At 45.2% G+C, this 20706-nt stretch overlaps 1 protein-coding gene across 7 annotated transcripts in view; it reads right to left on the bottom strand.

Annotated features, from left to right (window-relative positions):
• The window catches only part of LOC142487267 (triple functional domain protein), a 419339-nt gene that overhangs the window by 139426 nt on the left and 259207 nt on the right, over positions 1-20706 (bottom strand). For all 7 annotated transcript variants that reach the window (XM_075586263.1, XM_075586256.1, XM_075586257.1 and 4 more), the window contains exons 10-11: positions 10898-11020; positions 3206-3397 (exon numbers count right to left, since the gene is read on the bottom strand). In XM_075586263.1, the coding sequence (XP_075442378.1) occupies positions 3206-3397; positions 10898-11020 (315 nt within the window). The remainder of the gene's footprint in view (positions 1-3205; positions 3398-10897; positions 11021-20706) is intronic.

Here is a 20706-nt window from a genome sequence, read left to right as displayed (position 1 = left end):
CTCACTTTAAGTACACTCACGAGTAAGTACATATCGCCCAATAGGCAAACGGCGACTCACGCACGCGCCGGTCAGCACGTCCTGAACAGCAATACCAGCTCCCTGCCTGTACCGAAGCTGTGCGCGAGCGGGGAGACTATAGAGCCTGTTACAAATGCGTTATTTACATCAGTTATGCCCGTATATGACGATTGCAGTACAGTACATGCATCGATAAGTGGGGAAAAGGTAGTGCTTCACTTTAAGTACATTTTCGCTTTACATACATGCTCCGGTCCCATTGCGTATGTTAATGCGGGGTATGCCTGTATTGCATAACATATTTATTTTACCATGCTTTTAAAGCAGCAATCCCACCAAAAATATTATACATTTTTATTTGGTGCAAGAGCATTGGAATCAGGGGTCCTCCATAGCTGACTCACGTCACTTTCAGCTCCGGGAGGGACCCCACAGGATATTTGAATTTCAGTCCACAGATGACATGGCGGCTTCCTATTGGCCCGCATGGCTTGTGAGATTTGGCAGACAGACAAAGCTCCCGAGAGGTAGTATTTAGGGAACCAGGAGATCCATGGAGCTAATTAACAAATGTAATTCAGCTCCATGTGACCAACTAGTTCCAATGCCGTTAAAATCACATTTAAAAAAATGAATGTTTATATAATATATATATATAATATATAACGGAAATAGCCGTATTAGTGCAGTTGTCATAGTGGACTAACAATTTATGTCATAGGACAAGCTTTCGAGAGTTCTCCTCTCTTCCTCAGGACGGCAATACTGATTAACAAAGGAATCTATGGCTAAAACAAGGTTTTGGAGAGCAGAAAAAAACAGATGTACTGTAGATAAGGTACGGTGAGAAAGTGTTGCAATAGCACATTGGAAGGGTAATAAAAAATGGTGACAAGGAACAGCATGGAGGGGGAAGGGGATGCTGTGGGGAAAAGGAGTGTGGATAAGAACATTGGCAGAGGCGCAGGCAGGATAATTACAAACAATTGGGATAGTGTGTGAGAAACCCCATATCCACATTTAAGCCCTCTTGTTTTGGTGTCAAAGAGTCTTATCATTCTGAGTTTAAATGTTTTCCGTTCTTGGGTGCGTTTTAAACATTCCGTTGAGGATTGATTTTTAAATAATTTAAAAACAACTTCTAAATCATTTAGAAACAGACATCTCACGACCCTGACCGAATCATTCAGATAGAAGGGATACAAGCAAAAGACTATTGCCAGAACTATTACATCTGCACTAAAAGCCCCACGAGAACACCTGCTACAATACAGACAGAAAGAACCTACCACACGCATACCACTAGTGACCACATACAACCCTACCCTAGAGGTAAAATAATCAAAGGTCTGCAACCCATGCTGGCAGAGGACGTGACATTAAAATAAATCTTTCCCAAACCTCCCATTCTTGTGTTCCGGCAACCACCAAACCTCAAACAGAAATTGGTCAACAGAAAACTTCATAACGAACTTAAAGACAATGATAATGGCACAAAACCGTGCAACAACACACGATGCAAACTCTGCAAACATATATGCCAAGATCCCACAGCCAGTCACAACAATAGAACACTCAATGTTAAAGGATCATAGTGCTGCACATCCAGGAATGTAGTGTATATGATTCAATGTAACAAATGTGACTAAGAATGCTACATTGGGGAAACCAGCCAAAAGCTTAAAGGCAGAATGAATATGCACAGACACTCTTTACAACACCATGAAGAAGGAAGATAATGCTCACCAGTAGGACATAATTTCTCATAACCAGATCATTTCGTAAATGATTTAAAAATCAAAATCCTCAATGGAAAGTTCAAACACACCCAAGATCGGAAAACATTTGAACTCAGAATGATAAGACTGACACCAAAACAAGGACTTATTGCAGATATGGGGTTTCTCACACACTATCACAATTGTTTCTAATTATCCTGCCTGCCTCTCTGCCAATGTTCTTAGGCTGAGGACCCATTGCGATCGGCGTCACGTGTACGTCACTCACCTGCTCATGACTTCCTCCTGAGCCGGCCCCAGTCCCTCCTCACTGCAAGGCTCACTACACACTGTGACGCGTCAGCCGCCAGGGGATGCAAGAGGATTGAGATCCCGAGCGGTGTCGCGTCATGTGGTGCGCTGGTGAGCCTATCAGCACCGGGGGCTGGAGCTGTCAGAGCTTCCCTCACCTCCAAAAGGTAGGGGGGGGGGGAGAAGTGTGTGTATGTATGTGTGTGTATATGTATATATGTGTGTGTGTTTTGCACACACGGGGGGCAGGGGGGGGGGGAGGGAAGAAACTATCTGCCCCCTTGTATCACCCCCCTCCCTCCTCCCCGGATGTATCTCCATCTCTCCACCCCGGATGGGTTTTGAGCTGGGAGCCGAAGGAGCATTGTAATTAAAGATGCGGACTGGAAGGATACAATAGGCACTGGTGTGACGAGAGCCACTGACAATTTCAGCCCTGTCATTTATACTTTCCGTGATCTTGTGAAACTCCCTGTAAGTCCCAGTGCCTCAGACACCCAATATTAACGGGCAGAGTGTTCGGGGCAGGGATTCATTGTGCCTACATCAGTCTGCTATAATCAGGGAGGGTGTTTAGTTGATGCACTATAGAAAAAAAGTACTAGGTACAACCTCCTCCACCCCCTCCCCGGGCTCAATGGCCATGTCCCAACCTCCCCCCCCCCCCGCGCCGGAAAAAGTTCACTGCACGCCGCGGTGCAGTGACTTGCATGCGCCGCCGTCAAGCAAGGCGGCCATGCGGGCGTGTGCAACGGGACTTTAGCCTTATCCACAACTCCCCCTCCCTCTATGCTGTTCCTTGTCACAGTTTTACTACCCTTCCAATGTCCTATAGCAACACTTTCTCACCCTACCTTATCTACAGTACATCTGGTTTTTGTTTCTGCTCTCCTAAACCCTGTTTAAACCATAGATTACTTTGTTAATCTGTATTGCCGACCTGAGGAAGAGAGGAGAACTCTCGAAAGCTTGTCCTATGACATAAATTGTTAGTCCAAATAAATACTGAAGAACAAAGCTATACTCAAACAAAAGGTTGAAAAATATCGTAACATCACATAACCCCTCAAATAAAAAAAATGAAAAGACGTAGATAAAGAAAACAAAAAGAAAAAACAATCATTCGCACATGCATAATTCCCATTTGATATTACCTCCTTTACGTGAGTGTGAAAAGATACAGACATGTCCAGCAGAATCTTTCGCTGTTCAACGCGCCTAACAAAATCCTGAATCCGGTCTTCCAACTGATGTGCTGCTTGGTATATTTCCTCTGGATCACACTCTCCTGTCTGAGCCAACTGCTCTGCAGCTTCCAATAACTTGTCAGCATTGGTATAGGTGTTCTGTGAACAACAATATGTACAGTATAGCAATCCATATTTCAAGCTCACAACAAAGTCAATAACCAGGACTGAAGAGGACAAGCTAAGAGCACAAGGCTGTCCCGAAAGGGTTTTTCTTGTTGCTTAACCAATATACAAGTTGTTTAAATGTTCGAGTTAAAGATGTGCAGTTTCTTTGCAAAGGGAATAAGTTATTGACACATCTACGGCCAATTTACTAAGCTGGTTCAGCAGTTTTATTTGTGCTACATTTTTTCGCATGAATGACGAAAGCGCAAAACAAGAAAAACTGCTTCTATGGCTTACTAAATCCGGTAATTTGTGAGCTTACACCTACTGTATGCAATTTAATTGCTAATGTTCAATTTAAGAAAGTATAAAGGTTGAAAAATCTATGAGACATGCATATGAAATCGATTCTTTCTTTTTTTTTAAAGATATACTATCTTGTGTGGAAGCTCTACGAAATGGTTATGTCGTCAGTTTAGAATTGTATTGCAGACACATGTAGCACCCAAGGTGCAGAAGAAGACAACATTAAAATGTAGCTCAATCAATCTCAGGTTACATCTAAAGTAGTGATTGAAATGGCAAAGAGCTGGGTACTGCTATCATTAAGTGAATATCTCGTTCCCCCCTACCACATCACCAGAATTATGGTGAACAGCCCAACGCCAGTCTTGTTTGCCTCTATTCTTCTGTAACAAGATTTTATAATGGAGCCAGCCTCTGGAGTCATGAGTTCAGCACGTTATTATTTGAAGTTGGTCCACTGCAAAATTGGCTGCTTGCGCTTCTTGGAGGATGTACATTAAGATCAACAGGAATCAATTTAAAATTGACCACCAGAGATGCACAGCAGAAGCAATAAATGGCTAGTGCTATATAATTCCTTGATAACGTTTGGAGCAATTCTTTAACACACTTTGGATACATAATGAAATTACTCTGACTTCGTAAACATATCTTTGCCTAAAAAAGTATGAGATGTTAAGTTGTAAAATAAAAATCCCCTAGTACTTTTATTAGCTGTAACTATGGCTGCAGTTAGTTGTCTTATTTTTATCTCAGGACACAGCATGCAAAGAGATAGTTCAGGTTACATTTGGCTCTTTCAAAGCATTTTTTTTATCATCTTTCTCTTTCTTATTTAATAGTGTTGCTTTTTTCTACTTTGCGTTTTTTGCCAGGGTAACTGTACCATTGTATTCCTAAAGCCATCACGTTATACAATTTTCAATTAATTACCCTCTATAGAATTTGTTACTCCAAACATCCAATTAATCTTCCCAGAGAATACACAATTTTTTAAGAAGACTTTTTAAACCTTAAGATATCCTAAATCTACAAATTAACTATGCAAATCTACAATCTATTTATTTAAAAAAAACAATACATATAAATACATGTGTATATATTTTAACAGATTAATAAATCTTCTCAAATAACCTGATGTAAGTCAATTTAAATTAAACATTTAAGTATGTATCAAATATTTAGAAATATCACACTATGCATGTATCAATGTTATTCACCAATTAGATTTCTTCCATATTAAATTAAGTATGTGAACAAATAAAATGTTATAATAGGGTGTAACATTCTGTGGGAATTAGAAGTTTTATGATGGCGCATAAACATTGTATGTCGAGGAACATACATTTGAATTAAGCCTAAAATTATAATACAATCTATAAGTGTAACGGTGAGAAAAGTAAATCACAAAACAAAAGAAAACAAAAGCGTGCACGCTGCACACGGAATGGAATATAGCTGAATATGCTAATTAAGTTACCAATTTCTATTGATTATGTGTTGGGTGAAAAGTCATATGCATGGGGACAGCATTGCGGAGAATAGTGGCACCGCAAAAAGCACCAACTTCAAATAACTGCACTGTATAAAAAAAATACAAAATAAAGCCCTAGCCAATGAGACATGGCCATGTCTTGTTTTGGGTACAATAAATATTAATGTTGATGCTTATGGCAGCAGGATACTATACTGCTAGATGCCTGATATCACAAGGGTCGACAGGTTATCTTGAGTACCCGGACCTGTTTGTTTTTATTTTAGTCGTTTCCGTTTTGCAGTGCTACAACAATTTTTCTTTTTTTTACTTGGCAACAGAGGCAAATCTAAACGTACACAACTTGTGTGCTGTCATCTCTGGTAGTAATTACAAAAAGTGGTTGAGTTGTAATAAATTGAAAGCACTGAGAAAGCAAAAACTCAAACTTTTCTATGTTTTTTTGTCATACAGATGCAGCGGCCGTTATCCGACCATTAATCGGGTTGAATTAGTGTGTCATGATCCGAGATGGTCCTCTGCAGACTAAATGGCCCATCGAATTAACACAGCAGGTGTCCCGGGGTCTACCGGTGTGTAAGAGATGTGCAGTAAGAGATAGACTGAATCAGTCACTCTACCTGCGCGATCACAGGGGTTTTATTTAAATTTGAACACTACAGTATTGTAGCAGGGCGTCTCTGGAGCTGAGTCGCATTGATTTCAGGTCTGGGGAGCCCCTACTTCCCCAGTTACATACAGGTCCTGTTATGGGGTGCCGGTATCCCCACCATGTTAAAATCCTGTGGGTCACGTGACCGTGGGATCTAAACAAAGCAGAGGGATACCGGCACCCCATTACGGGGCCTTTATCTCGAGAAGTAGGGTGTCCCTGAGGCTGAAATCAGCTTTGTTCAGCTCAGAAGACCCCCTACTCCCGCACACTAGTATCAAACACCCCCCGCTCCCCAAGAAAAAATCGTTACATTAGCTTAGCGGATAGCAGCTTCAGTAATGAAGCTGCTTACATTTTATTTTTATTCATAGTGTGCGTGAGCAGGGGGTGTCCTGAGCGGAACAAAGTTGATTTCAGCCTCGGGACCCCCTGCTTCCTGAGATACAGGCCCCGGTATGGGGTGCCAGTATTCCTGCAATGTTAAAAACGGGTTACGTGACGCGAAGGATTTTCGCATGGCGGGGATACCGGCACCCCATAGCAATGAGGGGTTAAGCCACAATAGCAGGTTTATTGGGGGCAGAGGGGTGAGTGAAGGCCGCTCTGCCCACAATAAACATTACAACATTTACTACCCACCAATAGACAACCCACCCAACCCCTGTGCCCCCATAAAAACATTTTTTTTCCTGCACAGGATTGATTCCCTTTTTCCTATTTTTGTCTACCATCCCTCAGGACTGAAGCACGCAATCACCGCAACCTAGACAGAGTCAACATTTGTGAGTATAAGCGACTCCGACTGCAACAGGACTTTCCTCCGATAGCCAGTGTGGTAGGACATCTCAACCTTGTTATAGCGCGATCTGCTACAACGCAGATCCGATTATAACGCTGTCTGAGCGTGGCTCTGGATTTAAAAATATCTCCAAGTTTTTTTGTTAAGCGAAATTGCCGCCGCGTGAGGACTTACCCGGCATCTGCAGCTGTCTCCACTCTCCCTGCTTCATCAATAAAGCATTGTATTTTATAAAAAAAATTTAAACCTTGGAGATGTGCACCGCGCACGTGGACGCAGTCTAATGAAGCAGGGAGAGAGGAGAGAGCTGTAGAGAAAAGAGAGCTGCAGATGATGGGTAAGTCCTCGCGCTGCGCCCATTTCGCGATCCCTGTTATAACGCGGTCTCATTATGTGGACCCCAAGCACCGCGTTATAACGGGATCAGCTGTACTTCCTTACTCCCATAGCACGGATCGACTGGAGGAGTTCTGTGCACCCTTGCAGGGTGAGTTCTGTGTTTACGGGACCTATCCTTGGGCTGCACGACTCGTAGCTCCTGGTATCGGTGTCATTCATCAGGTGTGCTGGATGTTACATTTACACACGTAATTGGGCATTGTGAATGGACTATAGTCGCCATTATTTCTACATTGCTTATGGTTCCGGATCTCTGCTTTATATAATTATTCCACACCTTCTCATATTGGAAGCATCATTTAGGGGATTCACTTCCCAATGTTTTGTCACGAGGACCCCCAGACACCTGTGGGGACCACCTGGAGGCCCCTGGACACACGCAGGGACCACCTGCAGGCCCCCGAAAACAACCCGAGGACCCCAGACACCCGCGGGGACTACCTGCAGGCCCCGGAAACCACCCGAGGACACCCAGACAACCGTGGAAACAACCCAAGGACCCCCTAGAAACCTACGGGGACCACCCGAGGCCCTCGCGGGGACCACCTGAAGGCCCCACCGGCCTCTGGTATCAATCCTGTGCAGAAAAAAATAAAAAAATGTTTTTATGTGGGGCACAGGGGGTGGGTGGGTTGTGTAGTGGTGGGTAGTACATATTGTAATGTTTATTGGGTGCAGGGGGTGAATGAAGGGGTATTTGGCCCTCTTCCCCCAATAAACTTGCTATTGTGCCTTAACCCTTTCATTGCCTTAGCGGCTAGCCGCTAAAGTAATGAAAGCTGCTTACGTCATTATTTTTATTCATAGTGTGCGTGAGCAGGGGGTCCCCTGAGCTGAACTGCATTGATTTCAGCCTCGGGGACCCCCTGGTTCTCGAGATACAGGCCCCGTTATGGGGTATCAGTATCCAAGCCATGTTAAAATCCTCGCGTGATCGGAGGTATTGCGGCATCCCATACTGGAACCTGTATCTCAGGAAGCAGGGGTTCCCCAAGGCTGAAATCAACGTTGTTCAACTCAGGAGACCCCTGCTCACGCACACTATGAATAAAAATAAAATATAAGCAGCTTCATAACCTTAGCAGCTATCCGCTAAGGTAATGATTTTTTCTTCCGGGGGGGGGGTGATACTAGTGTGCGGAAGCAGGGGGTCTTCTGTGCTGAACAAAGTTGATTTCAGCCTCGGGGACCCTCTCCTTCCCGAGTTACAGGCGTTATGGGGTGTCGGTATCCCTCTGCTTTGTTTAGATCCCACACAGTCACGTGAGCCACAAGATTTCAACATGGCGGGAATACCGGCACCACATAATGGGGCCTGTATCTTGGGAAATAGGTGGTCCCTGGACCTGAAATCAATGTGGTTCAGCTCTGGAGACCCCCTGCTACAATACTGTAGTGTTTAAAATGAAATAAACCCCCCACGATCGCCTGTTAGAGGCGCGCAGTTACAGTGACTGATTCAGCCTCTTACTGCGCGCCTCTTACAGACCGGTAGACCCCGGTAGGATTAACATATCAGGGACCACTGCTGTGTTAATTCGATGGGCCATTAGTCTGCCGCAGCAAAGGTTGAAAGGATTTCGGGGAGATCTCGAAAACCAATTCGAGAAATGGTGGTTAACAGCCGCTGCTGCATCTGAAGTTCAAGAGTAAGGTGAATCATTTTAATGAAATGTTAGTAAGTATATATTATTATTTTTTATTTACATAGTGCCAAACACAGGTGCAGTGCTTCAAAGACATGTTATACAAACCATTTTACGAGGAAGAACAATAAATCTATACACAAAACAAATCCCCAAACAGTAGATCAAATAGCAAAAAAAAACTTTTTCCATTAATTGCTCATATGCAAGTGAGGAATCAGTGCAATGGAAGTTCAAAAATGTGAGCTATGTTGCAACATTTGGTATAGCTCCCAAGGAAAATTATATTTTTCAAAAGAGCTCAGCAGTGAATAACTTACTACAGGCATACCCCGCTTTAACATACGCAATGGGACCGGAGCATGTATGTAAAGTGAAAATGTACTTAAAGTGAAGCACTGCCTTTTTTCCACTTTACAATGCATGTACTGTACTGCAAACATCATACACGTGCATAACTGATGTAAATAATGCATTTGTAACCAAAATAAATACAGTAGGCTTTATTCAAATAAAATGAATGTGAGGAAGCAAGGAGGTGAGAGGCGCGCACGCGGGTCACTACTGTATAGCAGCTCTTCTCGCAGTCTCTCTCACTCACTCAGTCTCTGTCTCTCACTCAGTCAGTCTCTCTCTCTCTGTCAGTCACGCACTCAGTCTCACACACGCACTCAGTCACACACACACACACGCACTCAGTCGCACACACGCACAGTCACTCAGTCACACGCTCAGTCACTCAGTCACACGCTCAGTCACTCAGTCACACACTCAGTCACACACTCAGTCACACACTCAGTCACTCATCACACACTGTCACTCAGTCACACACTGTCACTCAGTCACACACTGTCACTCAGTCACACACACACGCACTCAGTCACACACACACGCACTCAGTCACACACACACGCACTCAGTCACACGCTCAGTCACACACAGTCACACACAGTCACACGCTCAGTCACTCAGTCACACGCTCAGTCACACACTCAGTCACTCATCACACACTGTCACTCAGTCACACACTGTCACTCAGTCACACACACACTCAGTCAGTCACACACACACGCACTCAGTCAGTCACACACACACGCACTCAGTCTGTCACACACACACGCACTCAGTCACACGCTCAGTCACACAGTCACACGCTCAGTCACACAGTCACACGCTCAGTCACACAGTCACACGCTCAGTTACTCAGGCACACGCTCAGTCACTCAGGCACATGCAGTCACTCAGTCACACACAGTCACTCAGTCACACACAGTCACTCAGTCACACACAGTCACTCAGTCACACACAGTCACTCAGTCACACAGTCACACACAGTCACTCAGTCACTCAGTCACACACAGTCACACAGTCACACAGTGTCACACAGTCACACACAGTCACACAGTCACACACAGTCACACACAGTCACACAGTCACACACAGTCACACAGTCACACACAGTCACTCAGTCACAGTCACTCAGTCACAGTCACTCAGTCAGTCACACACACAGTCACACACACAGTCACACACACAGTCACACACACAGTCACACACACAGTCACACACACAGTCACACACACACAAGCAAGCAAAGACTGCAGCAGAAGATCTTCTCCCCCTCACACTGCAGTCTGTAATTCATATCACATGCAAAGCTTCGCAGAGCTCTGAGGAGGGAGGAGGGGGGAGAAAGGAGAAGGAGGAAGCAGAGTCACGGGCGGACTCACTGGTTTAGCTGCTGCTTTAGGAAGCGCGATTGCAGGGGGAACGGACACAGATGGGAGGGGGAACGGACACAGATGGGAGGGGGAACGGACAAAGATGGGAGGGGGAACGGACACAGATGGGAGGGCAGAGGGAACAGGGAGATCGAGCGCTCCATAATGAAGACAAGCATGAAGGAGGTTGCAGGAGTGTTGAGTTGCGCACGCTGCCCCCTGGTGTCCGTACTCGCGAAGCATGTGTACGTACACAGGGGTAAGGTGCAACAAAAAAAAAATGTACGTACTTGTGAGTGTACGTAAAGCGGGTGTACGTAAAACGGGGTATGCCTGTATATAATTTCACACTATGTGATCGTATCGAAAAAGGTAAAAGAAAGGAAATTGAAGAAAGAATAAAAAATGAGTAAGTCGGACTAGCTCATCGAATGAGAAAACAGTGCACGAAACAAAATGTACGATCTTACCTGAGCAACTTCCTCAAAGTCCTCATGTCGCTTCTGCAAGGCCCGGGCCCTATGTAAGGACTTGCCTACTCCAGTGTGCTTACTGAGGAAGGCTTCACCATGGTTCTCTATCCAGTCTAACACCTAGAATAAATGAAGATATTTATTATTATATATGTTTGTAAGGTCAATTAACTATTGTTCCTTTTTATTACAACTTCTTTACATTGAAACATAGAATTTGTTAACAGAACAGAATAACTTTGCCCACCCAGTCTGCCTATTTTACCATTTGTTGCAAAACCTCAGAACCTAATCATGCTTCAGAGCATGACTTCTTGTTCTAGCTACTCCACTGGTCACCTTTGAGTCCTTTGAAAGTACTTTTATCCACCACAACTCTCTGCCACCCATCGATCAACCAATATGCCTTACTCGTTCAAACATGAGGGAAAAAACGTGGTCAAAAATTGTTTCACAGAGAAACATAACCTGCATGTTTGGCCAATACAATAGTTACATAAATAAAGAACATGATCCCCCAAAAATTGAAGTAGAGCTCTACTTACAAATGCTTTTCAAGTCAGATCCCATTTATTTTTGCAACTTTGGAGAGTACAACATTTTCACTTGATGAAACATAAATGGAATCTGACTTAAAAAGCATTTGGAAATCGAGCTCTACTTCAGTTTTTGGGAAATCCTGTTTTCTTTATTTTTACTCACTCATCACTCCACTTGCAATCAAATCCCAAGCACTACAGGTTTATCATTCTTCCATATTGGACTGTGACAAAGGTAATCTAGGTAAGCTACATCGACTGCACCCCCATGATATTACCTTAGTCATTCAATCTATTCCCCCAATAAAGCCATGCTGTCTGAGATTTTGAAAGTTGCTCGACTTTACATATTCAATAATTCTATCTTTTAGCAGTGTTCCATTAATTTCCCCACTAGTGACGTCAGGCTTCCTGGCATGTACGTGCCTCCTACCTATTGCTGCCTTTGTGAATTGGGAATACATTTGCTTGTCATCTGGAACTACACCTCTAAATAGGGACTGGTTAAATTATTCTGTTAATGGTGTTGCAAGCATCCAACCCAAAGTTTTTTTTAATAGCCTTAAATATATCTTATCTGGGTTCATAGCCTTGTTCTCTTTCAAAATTCAATTAGAATTCTCTACTCTGTAAATTGACCAGTTGTGGTTCCTCCCCTTCACATTCTGCTGTGAAGACTGAACAAAATGTATTATTAAGGTCATCTGCTATACATTTGTCTCCCTCAACATGGCCCTCTTCTGTTTTTAGTCTTACTGTTTCTCCTTTTTGTTTTTCTTCATTCACTTACTGTAAATACCTAACAAAAAAAAAAGTTTGATCCCCTTTTTTACTGACTGGCCTATATTGTCCATGGCAGCTTGATTAGGTTTGGCTACATTTCATATCAGATTTTTTTCCGTATGCTTTTATTAACCTGCCCGTTACTGAGGACGGTTGCTTTTAGTATTGCATCCTTTAGTTCCCCATCCCACGGTTTTTGCACTCCACCATGCTAAATAACCCCTTAAATAATTTGCCATCTCAGAGAAGTCATCCCTCCTGAAATTGAAAACCTTAGTTGTTGTGTGGTTTGACTCGGCCTCTGTCTATTTACTATACCACTCTGTTAGATGATCACTGGAACCTAAGTACTCACCCACAATCACATCTGATACCATGTTCCTATGTGTAACTATTAAGTTTACTATTGCTTCATTGCGATGTGAGCTCACCACAAATTGCTTGAGATGGCACTGGCATCACACCAGACTGCACCTGTCTGCCATAATTATTACCTCTCCTTTAATTGCCATCTTAGTAATATCCTCAATTAACACCTTGTCCAATTCCTCTTCTTGTCCGGGAACTCTGAAGATCATCCCAGTACGGAAGTAGAAGATAGCTAAAACCTCGCCTGTGTATAGTGTGCTACTTCCCTCAATTATGTGAAAATCCGCAGTTGAACTGGAAACGAATACTGTACACCTCTAAATCGATGACACTCTATTCATTCTTGTCTAATTAAATCTCAGGTAAGCGACTTTCAATATCATTAGTATATGTAGGTGCTTAGAATGTGTCTGTTCCAAAAATATGTTCCAATATTGTCCACATTAATACTTTATTAGTTGCAACTTAGACAGTGCAAAGACTTAGAAATGTTATATCTTATTCAATTAAAATATATTAAATGTTTGCAAGTCTGATTATATAAAATGATCATACGTGGTATATCTTTACATTGAAGAATAGATGAAAATCCCCATGCTCAGACATTTTGAAGCCAAACTGCTTATTTGGTACAATTCCCCAAAAATTAGCATGGCCAACATGATGTAAAATTGATATGTAAGCACTTTGCTTCTTTACAGGCATACCCCGCTTTAAGGACACTCACTTTAAGTACACTCGCGAGTAAGGACATATCGCCCAATAGGCAAACGGCAGCTCACGCATGCGCCTGCAGCACGTTCTGAACAGCAATACCGACTCCCCACCTGTACCGAAGCTATGCGCAAGCAGGGAGACTATAGAGCCTGTTACAAATGCGTTATTTATATCAGTTATGCACGTATAAGACGATTGCAGTACAGTACATGCATCGATAAGTGGGAAAAGGTAGTGCTTCACTTTAAGTACATTTTCGCTTTACATACATGATCCGGTCCCATTGCGTACGTTAATGCGGGGTATGCCTGTATAGATAACACAACCAAAATATATTGGGATCACAGAAGAAACAACCAAATTGTATTCCCATAGTGTCCCTGACACTTACTGTACAAAAAACAACAAATAACCGTATAATCCAGGGGTGCGAGATTTTTTGTTTTTGAGGGGGGTGGGGGGTGCGGCGGTTGTCGAGGCTCTGCGCTCTTCCCCAAGTCATTTACATTAAATGCCGGGGGAACGTGCGAGGCCTCTGCAACTTCACTTACCGCGATTCACTTGGCTTTGGAGACTCATCGTCAAATGATGCCGTGGGGTCACATGACCTTGTGGCATCATTTGACGCTTCAGAGCAGGTAAGGGGGGCGCAAGCAGGGGTGGGGGGGAAGAGCCGGAAGGGGGAGGGGTGCAAGGCAAGAAGTTTGCGCACCCCTGCATAGTCTATAACAGTGCTTCTACCCTTTTTTGTTTCAAGACACCCATATTCGTAATGCTTAGTTACCGAGGCACCCCTACAGTAATGGAAACAGCTACACACACGGGACAGACAGCCACACACACGAAGACAGGCACAGAATAAATAAACAGGACAGACAGTCACAGAAAAAACACTGACACACAGCAGAACAGATACAGGACACTCTCTCTGCTCACCGCTCTTGCATGCACATGCAGCTTCCTGTTCTGCTTGGCAACGCCCCCCTCCCTCCCCCCCCAGGGTCCTAACTGGCTGCTGCTGGGTAATGCAGCCAATCAGGATGGAGGGAACCACCCAGCCCCCAGGCATCTGCCTTTCTTTCTCCCTGCTCTGAGAGATCAGCCCCCCTTTTCACCATCTCATCATGCCATGAGAAACTGGTCTATAACCTTAAATTGTAGCACAACACTGGTACAAAGTGGAATAATAGTAGAAATAGCTTCAATCTCAGTCATAGATATATATATATATATATATATCTATATGTCGCCGTCGCTTATAGAGCACGCGACGGTGACAAAGCGGCAATGCTACCAGAAATCTGGTTGTCACTGATATTTGATTTTTTCGGCGATGGTCACGGTCTCCCCTTGCCAATCGGGAGCCTCTCCGTGCCTCTGCCCTCCCCTTTTATGACGTCATCCAGCGACATCGCCTAAACTTCAAAATACAACTCGTCGCGATGGCGACGGGTGACGTCATCGGTCGCGTCGCCGGCTGTATAAACGCAGCCTTAGGCTACGCTTATAGTGCTGGCGACGCGACAGGTTGCAGTCGCTGGAAAAATCTAATTGAGATGACTTCCAGTGATCACGACCAAGCCATCGCTCCGTTACGCCGCGCTTGCTATATATAAGCACACACGACGGCAGCAATGCATTTGATTTGAAGCGACGTCGCGCCGCTGTCGCCATCACCGGCACGATAAGCGCAGCCTTACAGAGGACCTAGCAGGGGAATAAATGGTAAAGATAATGTCACACTCTGTCACAACAAACAAAATCTCTGTTTTTCCATGTTTGCCCACACACACACACACAAATATATACACACAGCTCAACCCCGTTATAGCGCGGTCCTTGGGGGCCACCCGATCCGACCACGTTATAACCGGGGTCGCGCTAATTTTTTTTTTTAAATGGCCGCCGCGCCCGATAGGGAGGAGGGTGGAGGGAGGAAGAGGTGGAGTGAGGCGCCGACAGCCCAACACGTCCCCCAGCAGCCACCGTAATTCCCCTCGCACTTCCCCCGCCAGCCCCGCTCTGATACCACCCGCCAGCCCCGCTCCGATGCCAGCCCTGCTCTAAACCCCCTCCCCCCCACCAGCCCCGCTCCAACCCCCCTCCCCCCCACCAGCCCCGCTCCAACCCCTCTCCCCCCCACCAGCCCCGCTCCAAACCCCCTCCCCCCCCGCCAGCCCCGCTCGTGAGTGCGTGCAAAAAAAGTTTTTGTTTTTTTTAAATATTCAGGGTCCACGCTCAAACCGCGTTGTAGCGGTTCACGGTATAACGGGGTTGAGATATATAGATATAGATAAATATAGATATAGATAAAACAACACATGACACAGTACAGCCAATATGGCTGCTAGAATCTCCTGAGGGGAGATTGGGACGGTGGGTGTGCTTGACGTGTGAGCTGACAGGAGAGTGGCAGTTGGAGCTGGGATAAGGAAGGAGTAAGTTATATGTGCAGATGTCAGTGGTAACTGCACAAGGCCAGATACCCCCTATTATGCCCCAGCTAAGCCCCGACTCCTACATAGCTTGTGGCTGCAACAGGGACTTGCCCCTCAGATAGGGACCCTGCCCTGCTTAGTGTTAGGGACACAGGGAGACGCCGCACGGTGGCTGCGGCCTGTGGTCCAGGACCCAGGTCGCCCTACATTAATAAAGACATTGTATCTGGTGGTACAATCCATGAGGGACCCACCCAACGTAGAGGCGGAGGCTTTGCAGTATCAGCATCGGATCCGTGGATCCCAGCATCGTGGCATCAGCGCTCCTGGATGTGGTATCAACCGGCAGGTACCGAACGCATCAGATACTATAGTGGCGCTGTCACACACACACCTTGGATGGGGGAGGGGAGCATTGGAGGGTACGGCCGTTTGTGGCCTGGTTGATGGTATATATATATATCCTAGGTTATTTATGTTCAGTAAAACTGTTATCTTTCATAAGTGTGTATGCGGGTCGTGTAGCGGGGTTATTCTACATCATAGATTCCTGTACAGGTGGAGGCGCTACCGACCCAACATCGACTCAGGTATACCCCAGGTTCCCGGAAGCGGAGACTCAGATCTCCTGTGTACCACAGGTATTGCACCATATACACACACTGTAGCCACACATCTCTCAGGGGGTGGGGAAAGTGCGCTACATATACACACACACACACACGTATGTGTGTATGTATGTATTGTGACAAACGGCTTACTCCGGGGCTCCGCCGTCTGTCCGGGACTGTTAGAACACGGTCTTTTAGGGTAGGTTAAATGATGAGACGTCACGTACTGTTCCTTTAAACAGGCTATCCCTGGTTTATTCAATCCCAGGCACTGGGACTGCTACAGTGTAAACAGAAAACAAAGCCAAACAAAAAGCTGCTCGTCTGAGCGATAACTTAAAACTTAGATGTCCCTGACTCAGAGTTGGAAGTGGCTTGTCCACTTCCACCAACAAAATAAGTACCTTTGCAGTCTTTAGACAAACTAACAAAATGAATGAAGCAATTTGGGAAAGAGGCTTTCTCACCCCTCTGCAGTTCAGCAGCCTTCCAGGCTCTTGGGCGGGGCCCAGAGGAAACAGGAAACAGGTCTTATATACCTGAACTCTAATCAGCATGACAGGTGACAGAAAACAGGCAGCAGACAAACTGTGGAATGGAGTGCCTGTACTACGAGGCTGCCCTGTTCAGCTTAGACAGGACAGAAACTGTTCAGTATCCTGGGAGCCCTGTATATGGAGTTTATTACCAACCCCTGGTTTCTGTCACATATCCTCCCCCCCAGCTCAGACCTCGAGGGGTGAGCGACCATGGATATTAGGGAGTGCATCCTTGACAACCCGTCGGCATTGCCATGTTTGTGCCCCGACCTGTATTCCACAGAAAATTTAAAGGGCTGTAGGCTTAGGAACCACCTGGTCACCCTAGCGTTCTTCTCCCTATTTTGACACATCCAGGTAAGGGGTGCATGATCTGTGACCAATCGGAACTTTCTCCCCAACAGATAATACTTGAGTGTCTCTACAGCCCACTTTATTGCGAGACACTCTTTCTCGACTATGGAGTAATTTTTCTCCTGGGGATTTAGTTTCCTACTTAAATAAAGGATGGGGTGCTCCTCCCCTTGAGACTCCTGGGAGAGTACCGCCCCAGCCCTACCTCAGATGCGTCGGTTTGGACTACGAACTCTTTGGAGAAGTCAGGTGTGACCAACACTGGTTGGGCACAGAGAGCTTCTTTCAGGCTTCTAAAGGCCTGTTCCGCTTCGGGGGACCACTTTACCATTAGCGGTCCTCTTGCTTTTGTGAGGTCGGTTAGTGGGGTTGCCTTAGTTGCAAAATTGGGAATAAACCTCCTATAGTAGCCAATTAACCCCAAAAAGGTCCTTACATGTTTTTTTGTGACTGGCCTTGGCCAATTTTGTATCGCCTCTACTTTGAGTGTTTGTGGTTTGAGTAACCCTCTACCAATAGAATACCCCAGATACTTGGCCTCCTCCAGACCAATAGTGCATTTAGCGGGGTTAGCAGTTAGTCCAGCAGACCGAACTGCGTCGAGCACAGCTTGGACCTTTGGAAGGTGGGACTGCCAATCTTCACTATGGATTACCACATCATCCAGGTAGGCGGCAGCATACCGAACATGTGGTTTTAAAATTTTATCCATCATTCTTTGGAATGTGGCGGGAGCTCCATGTAAGCCAAAAGGCAGCACCTTATATTGAAAGAGGCCGTCTGGGGTTGAGAAGGCTGTTTTTTCTTTTGCCCTTTCTGTGAGGGGAACCTGCCAGTACCCTTTTGTTAGGTCTAGGGTTGTGAGATATCGGGCTTTGCCCAGTCTCTCTACAAGTTCATCCACCCTGGGCATAGGATAAGTATCAAATTTTGACACTGCGTTTAGTTTCCGGTAGTCATTACAAAACCTTGTTGTACCGTCTGGCTTTGGGACTAAAACTATAGGGCTGTTCCACCCACTTTGGGATTCTTCAATTACGCCTAGTTTTAGCATTTTTTTAACCTCTAAACTTATAGCCGCTCTCTTGGCCTCTGGGATTCGGTACGGTTTAAGGTTAACTCGGACCCCCGGTTCAGAGACTATGTCATGTTTAATTACGTTAGTTTTACCTGGCTGTGTAGAGAAGATTTCTTTGTTCCTTCTCACTAAACTCTGGACCTCTCGTTTCTGATGCACGGACAGTGTTTCAGCTATGCTAACCTCTGGGTCAGTTTCTTGATTCTCTGACGGACCTGGGGGTACTAGGGTTAACAAGACTTCTCTATCTTTCCAGGGCTTGAGTAGGTTTATATGGTAAATTTGCTCAGGTTTCCTCCTACCTGGCTGCCTTACCCTATAATTTACTTCTCCCACTCTTTCCAAGACCTCATATGGCCCATGCCATTTAGCAAGGAATTTACTCTCCACGGTGGGAACCAGAACTAGTACCCTATCACCTGGAAAAAAAATTCTGACCCTAGCACCCTTATTATACGTATTCCTTTGTGCTTCTTGAGCTTTCTCCATGTGTTCCCTCACTATGGGTAGGACTGCAGCAATGCGGTCCTGCATCTGGGCAACATGCTCTATTATACTTCTTTAAGGGGTAACCTCGTGTTCCGAAGTTTCTTTGGCTATATCCAGTAAGCCCCTTGGATGTCGGCCATACAATAGTTCAAACGGGGAGAAGCCTGTGGATGACTGGGGAACTTCCCTAATGGCAAATAACAGGTATGGTAACAAACAGTCCCAGTTTTTCCCATCCTTATCGACCGCCCGGCGTAACATGCTCTTTAAGGTTTTATTGAACCTTTCCACTAAACCATCTGTTTGTGGATGATAGACTGAGGTTCTGAGATGCTTGATTTTTAGGAGTTTACATAGCTCTTTTGTTACTTGGGACATAAATGGTGTTCCCTGGTCAGATAAGATCTCTTTAGGAATTCCGACCCGGGAAAACAGAAGTACTAACTCTTTTGCTATGTTTTTAGCAGAGGTGCTACGTAGGGGAACTGCCTCCGGATATCGGGTAGCATAATCTAATATTACCAATATATGCTGATGTCCCCTAGCAGACTTTATTAAGGGTCCTACTAGATCCATAGCAATCCGGTCAAATGGTACCTCTATTATGGGAAGGGGTACCAATGGGCTGCGGTATGCTTTGAACGGGGCGGTGATCTGACATTCTGGGCATGAGGAACAATAGTTTGTAATTTCTGCCAGAACCCCAGGCCAATAAAAGCTTTGGAGAACCTTTTCTTTTGTCTTTTCCACCCCTAGGTGTCCCCCCAATGGATGACTATGTGCGAGGTGTAATACTACGTTACGGAATGTCCGTGGTACCAACAATTGTTTAGTTGTAACTGATTTTCTTTTATCAACCCGATATACTAGGTCGTTCTCTACCTCGAAGTAGGGGTAAGCAAGTGACCTATCTGGTTGGCCATGAGTACTATTCTGGTCCCGTATATTTCCCCTTGCTACCGCTAATGTGGGGTCCTCCCACTGGGCCTTCTTAAAACTCCCAGGACTGACCTCTAGGTCAGCGAGGGTCTTATCCTGTACTGGGGTGGTAAGTGCCTGATCAACATCTTGATTTGGGGTATTCCCTACCAAAGTAGTGATGGGGAAGGGAATTTCAAAGCACTCCTCCTTTTCCCCCTTCTTATTTGGGCCCTCGTCAACATCCATTTCTGAAAAAGGGAAAGGATTTGTTTCTTCTAACACATCGTTATGGTCCGCTATTGAACTCTGGGCGCTATTCTGAGCTGGGGACCACATTTTTAGAAAATGGGGAAAGTCGGTCCCTATTAACACATCATGTGCCAGTTTGGGTACAACACCCACCTTGAAATCTAAAGAACCAAATTCTGTTTTAAAAAAAACATCAACAGTGGAATATTCATGATTATCCCCATGTATACAACAAATTGCCACTCTTTGTGAACTGTTTACCTGTTTCTTCTTAATGGGCAATAGGTATTCGGACACTAGTGTGACCATGCTCCCAGAGTCAAGAAGTGCCCGAACCCTCTTACCATTAACCTTTACAAATGCCCACAGATGGTTATTCAAGGGGTCCTCTGGGCTAGGGCCCATACATTGGGACAACAGCGAATAAGGTTCCACGCTGTTGCATTGCATGGGCTCATCATTTAGTGGGCAGATTTTTGCTGTGTGGCCCCTCTCATGACAATTTACACATTTAGGTACATAGTCTGTGTCCCACTTAGAGCCTTTTCCCGGCTCCCCATGTTGGCTATTGCCCTTAGTGTGCGAACCACTTTTGCTGGAGCGGCGTGAAGGTGGTCGCCGCTCTTCAGCGCCCCTTAACCCCGGTACCCTTTTACCGTCTCTGGAAGAGTCCTGGAACCTCGGGTAGTGGGGTTGCTCCACGACTGTGGGTTGCGGGT

This window comes from Ascaphus truei, chromosome 2, assembly GCF_040206685.1.
Source record: "Ascaphus truei isolate aAscTru1 chromosome 2, aAscTru1.hap1, whole genome shotgun sequence".
In the NCBI taxonomy this organism is placed as follows: Eukaryota; Metazoa; Chordata; class Amphibia; order Anura; family Ascaphidae; genus Ascaphus; species Ascaphus truei.
This window is presented reverse-complemented; position numbering and strand designations above follow the sequence as displayed.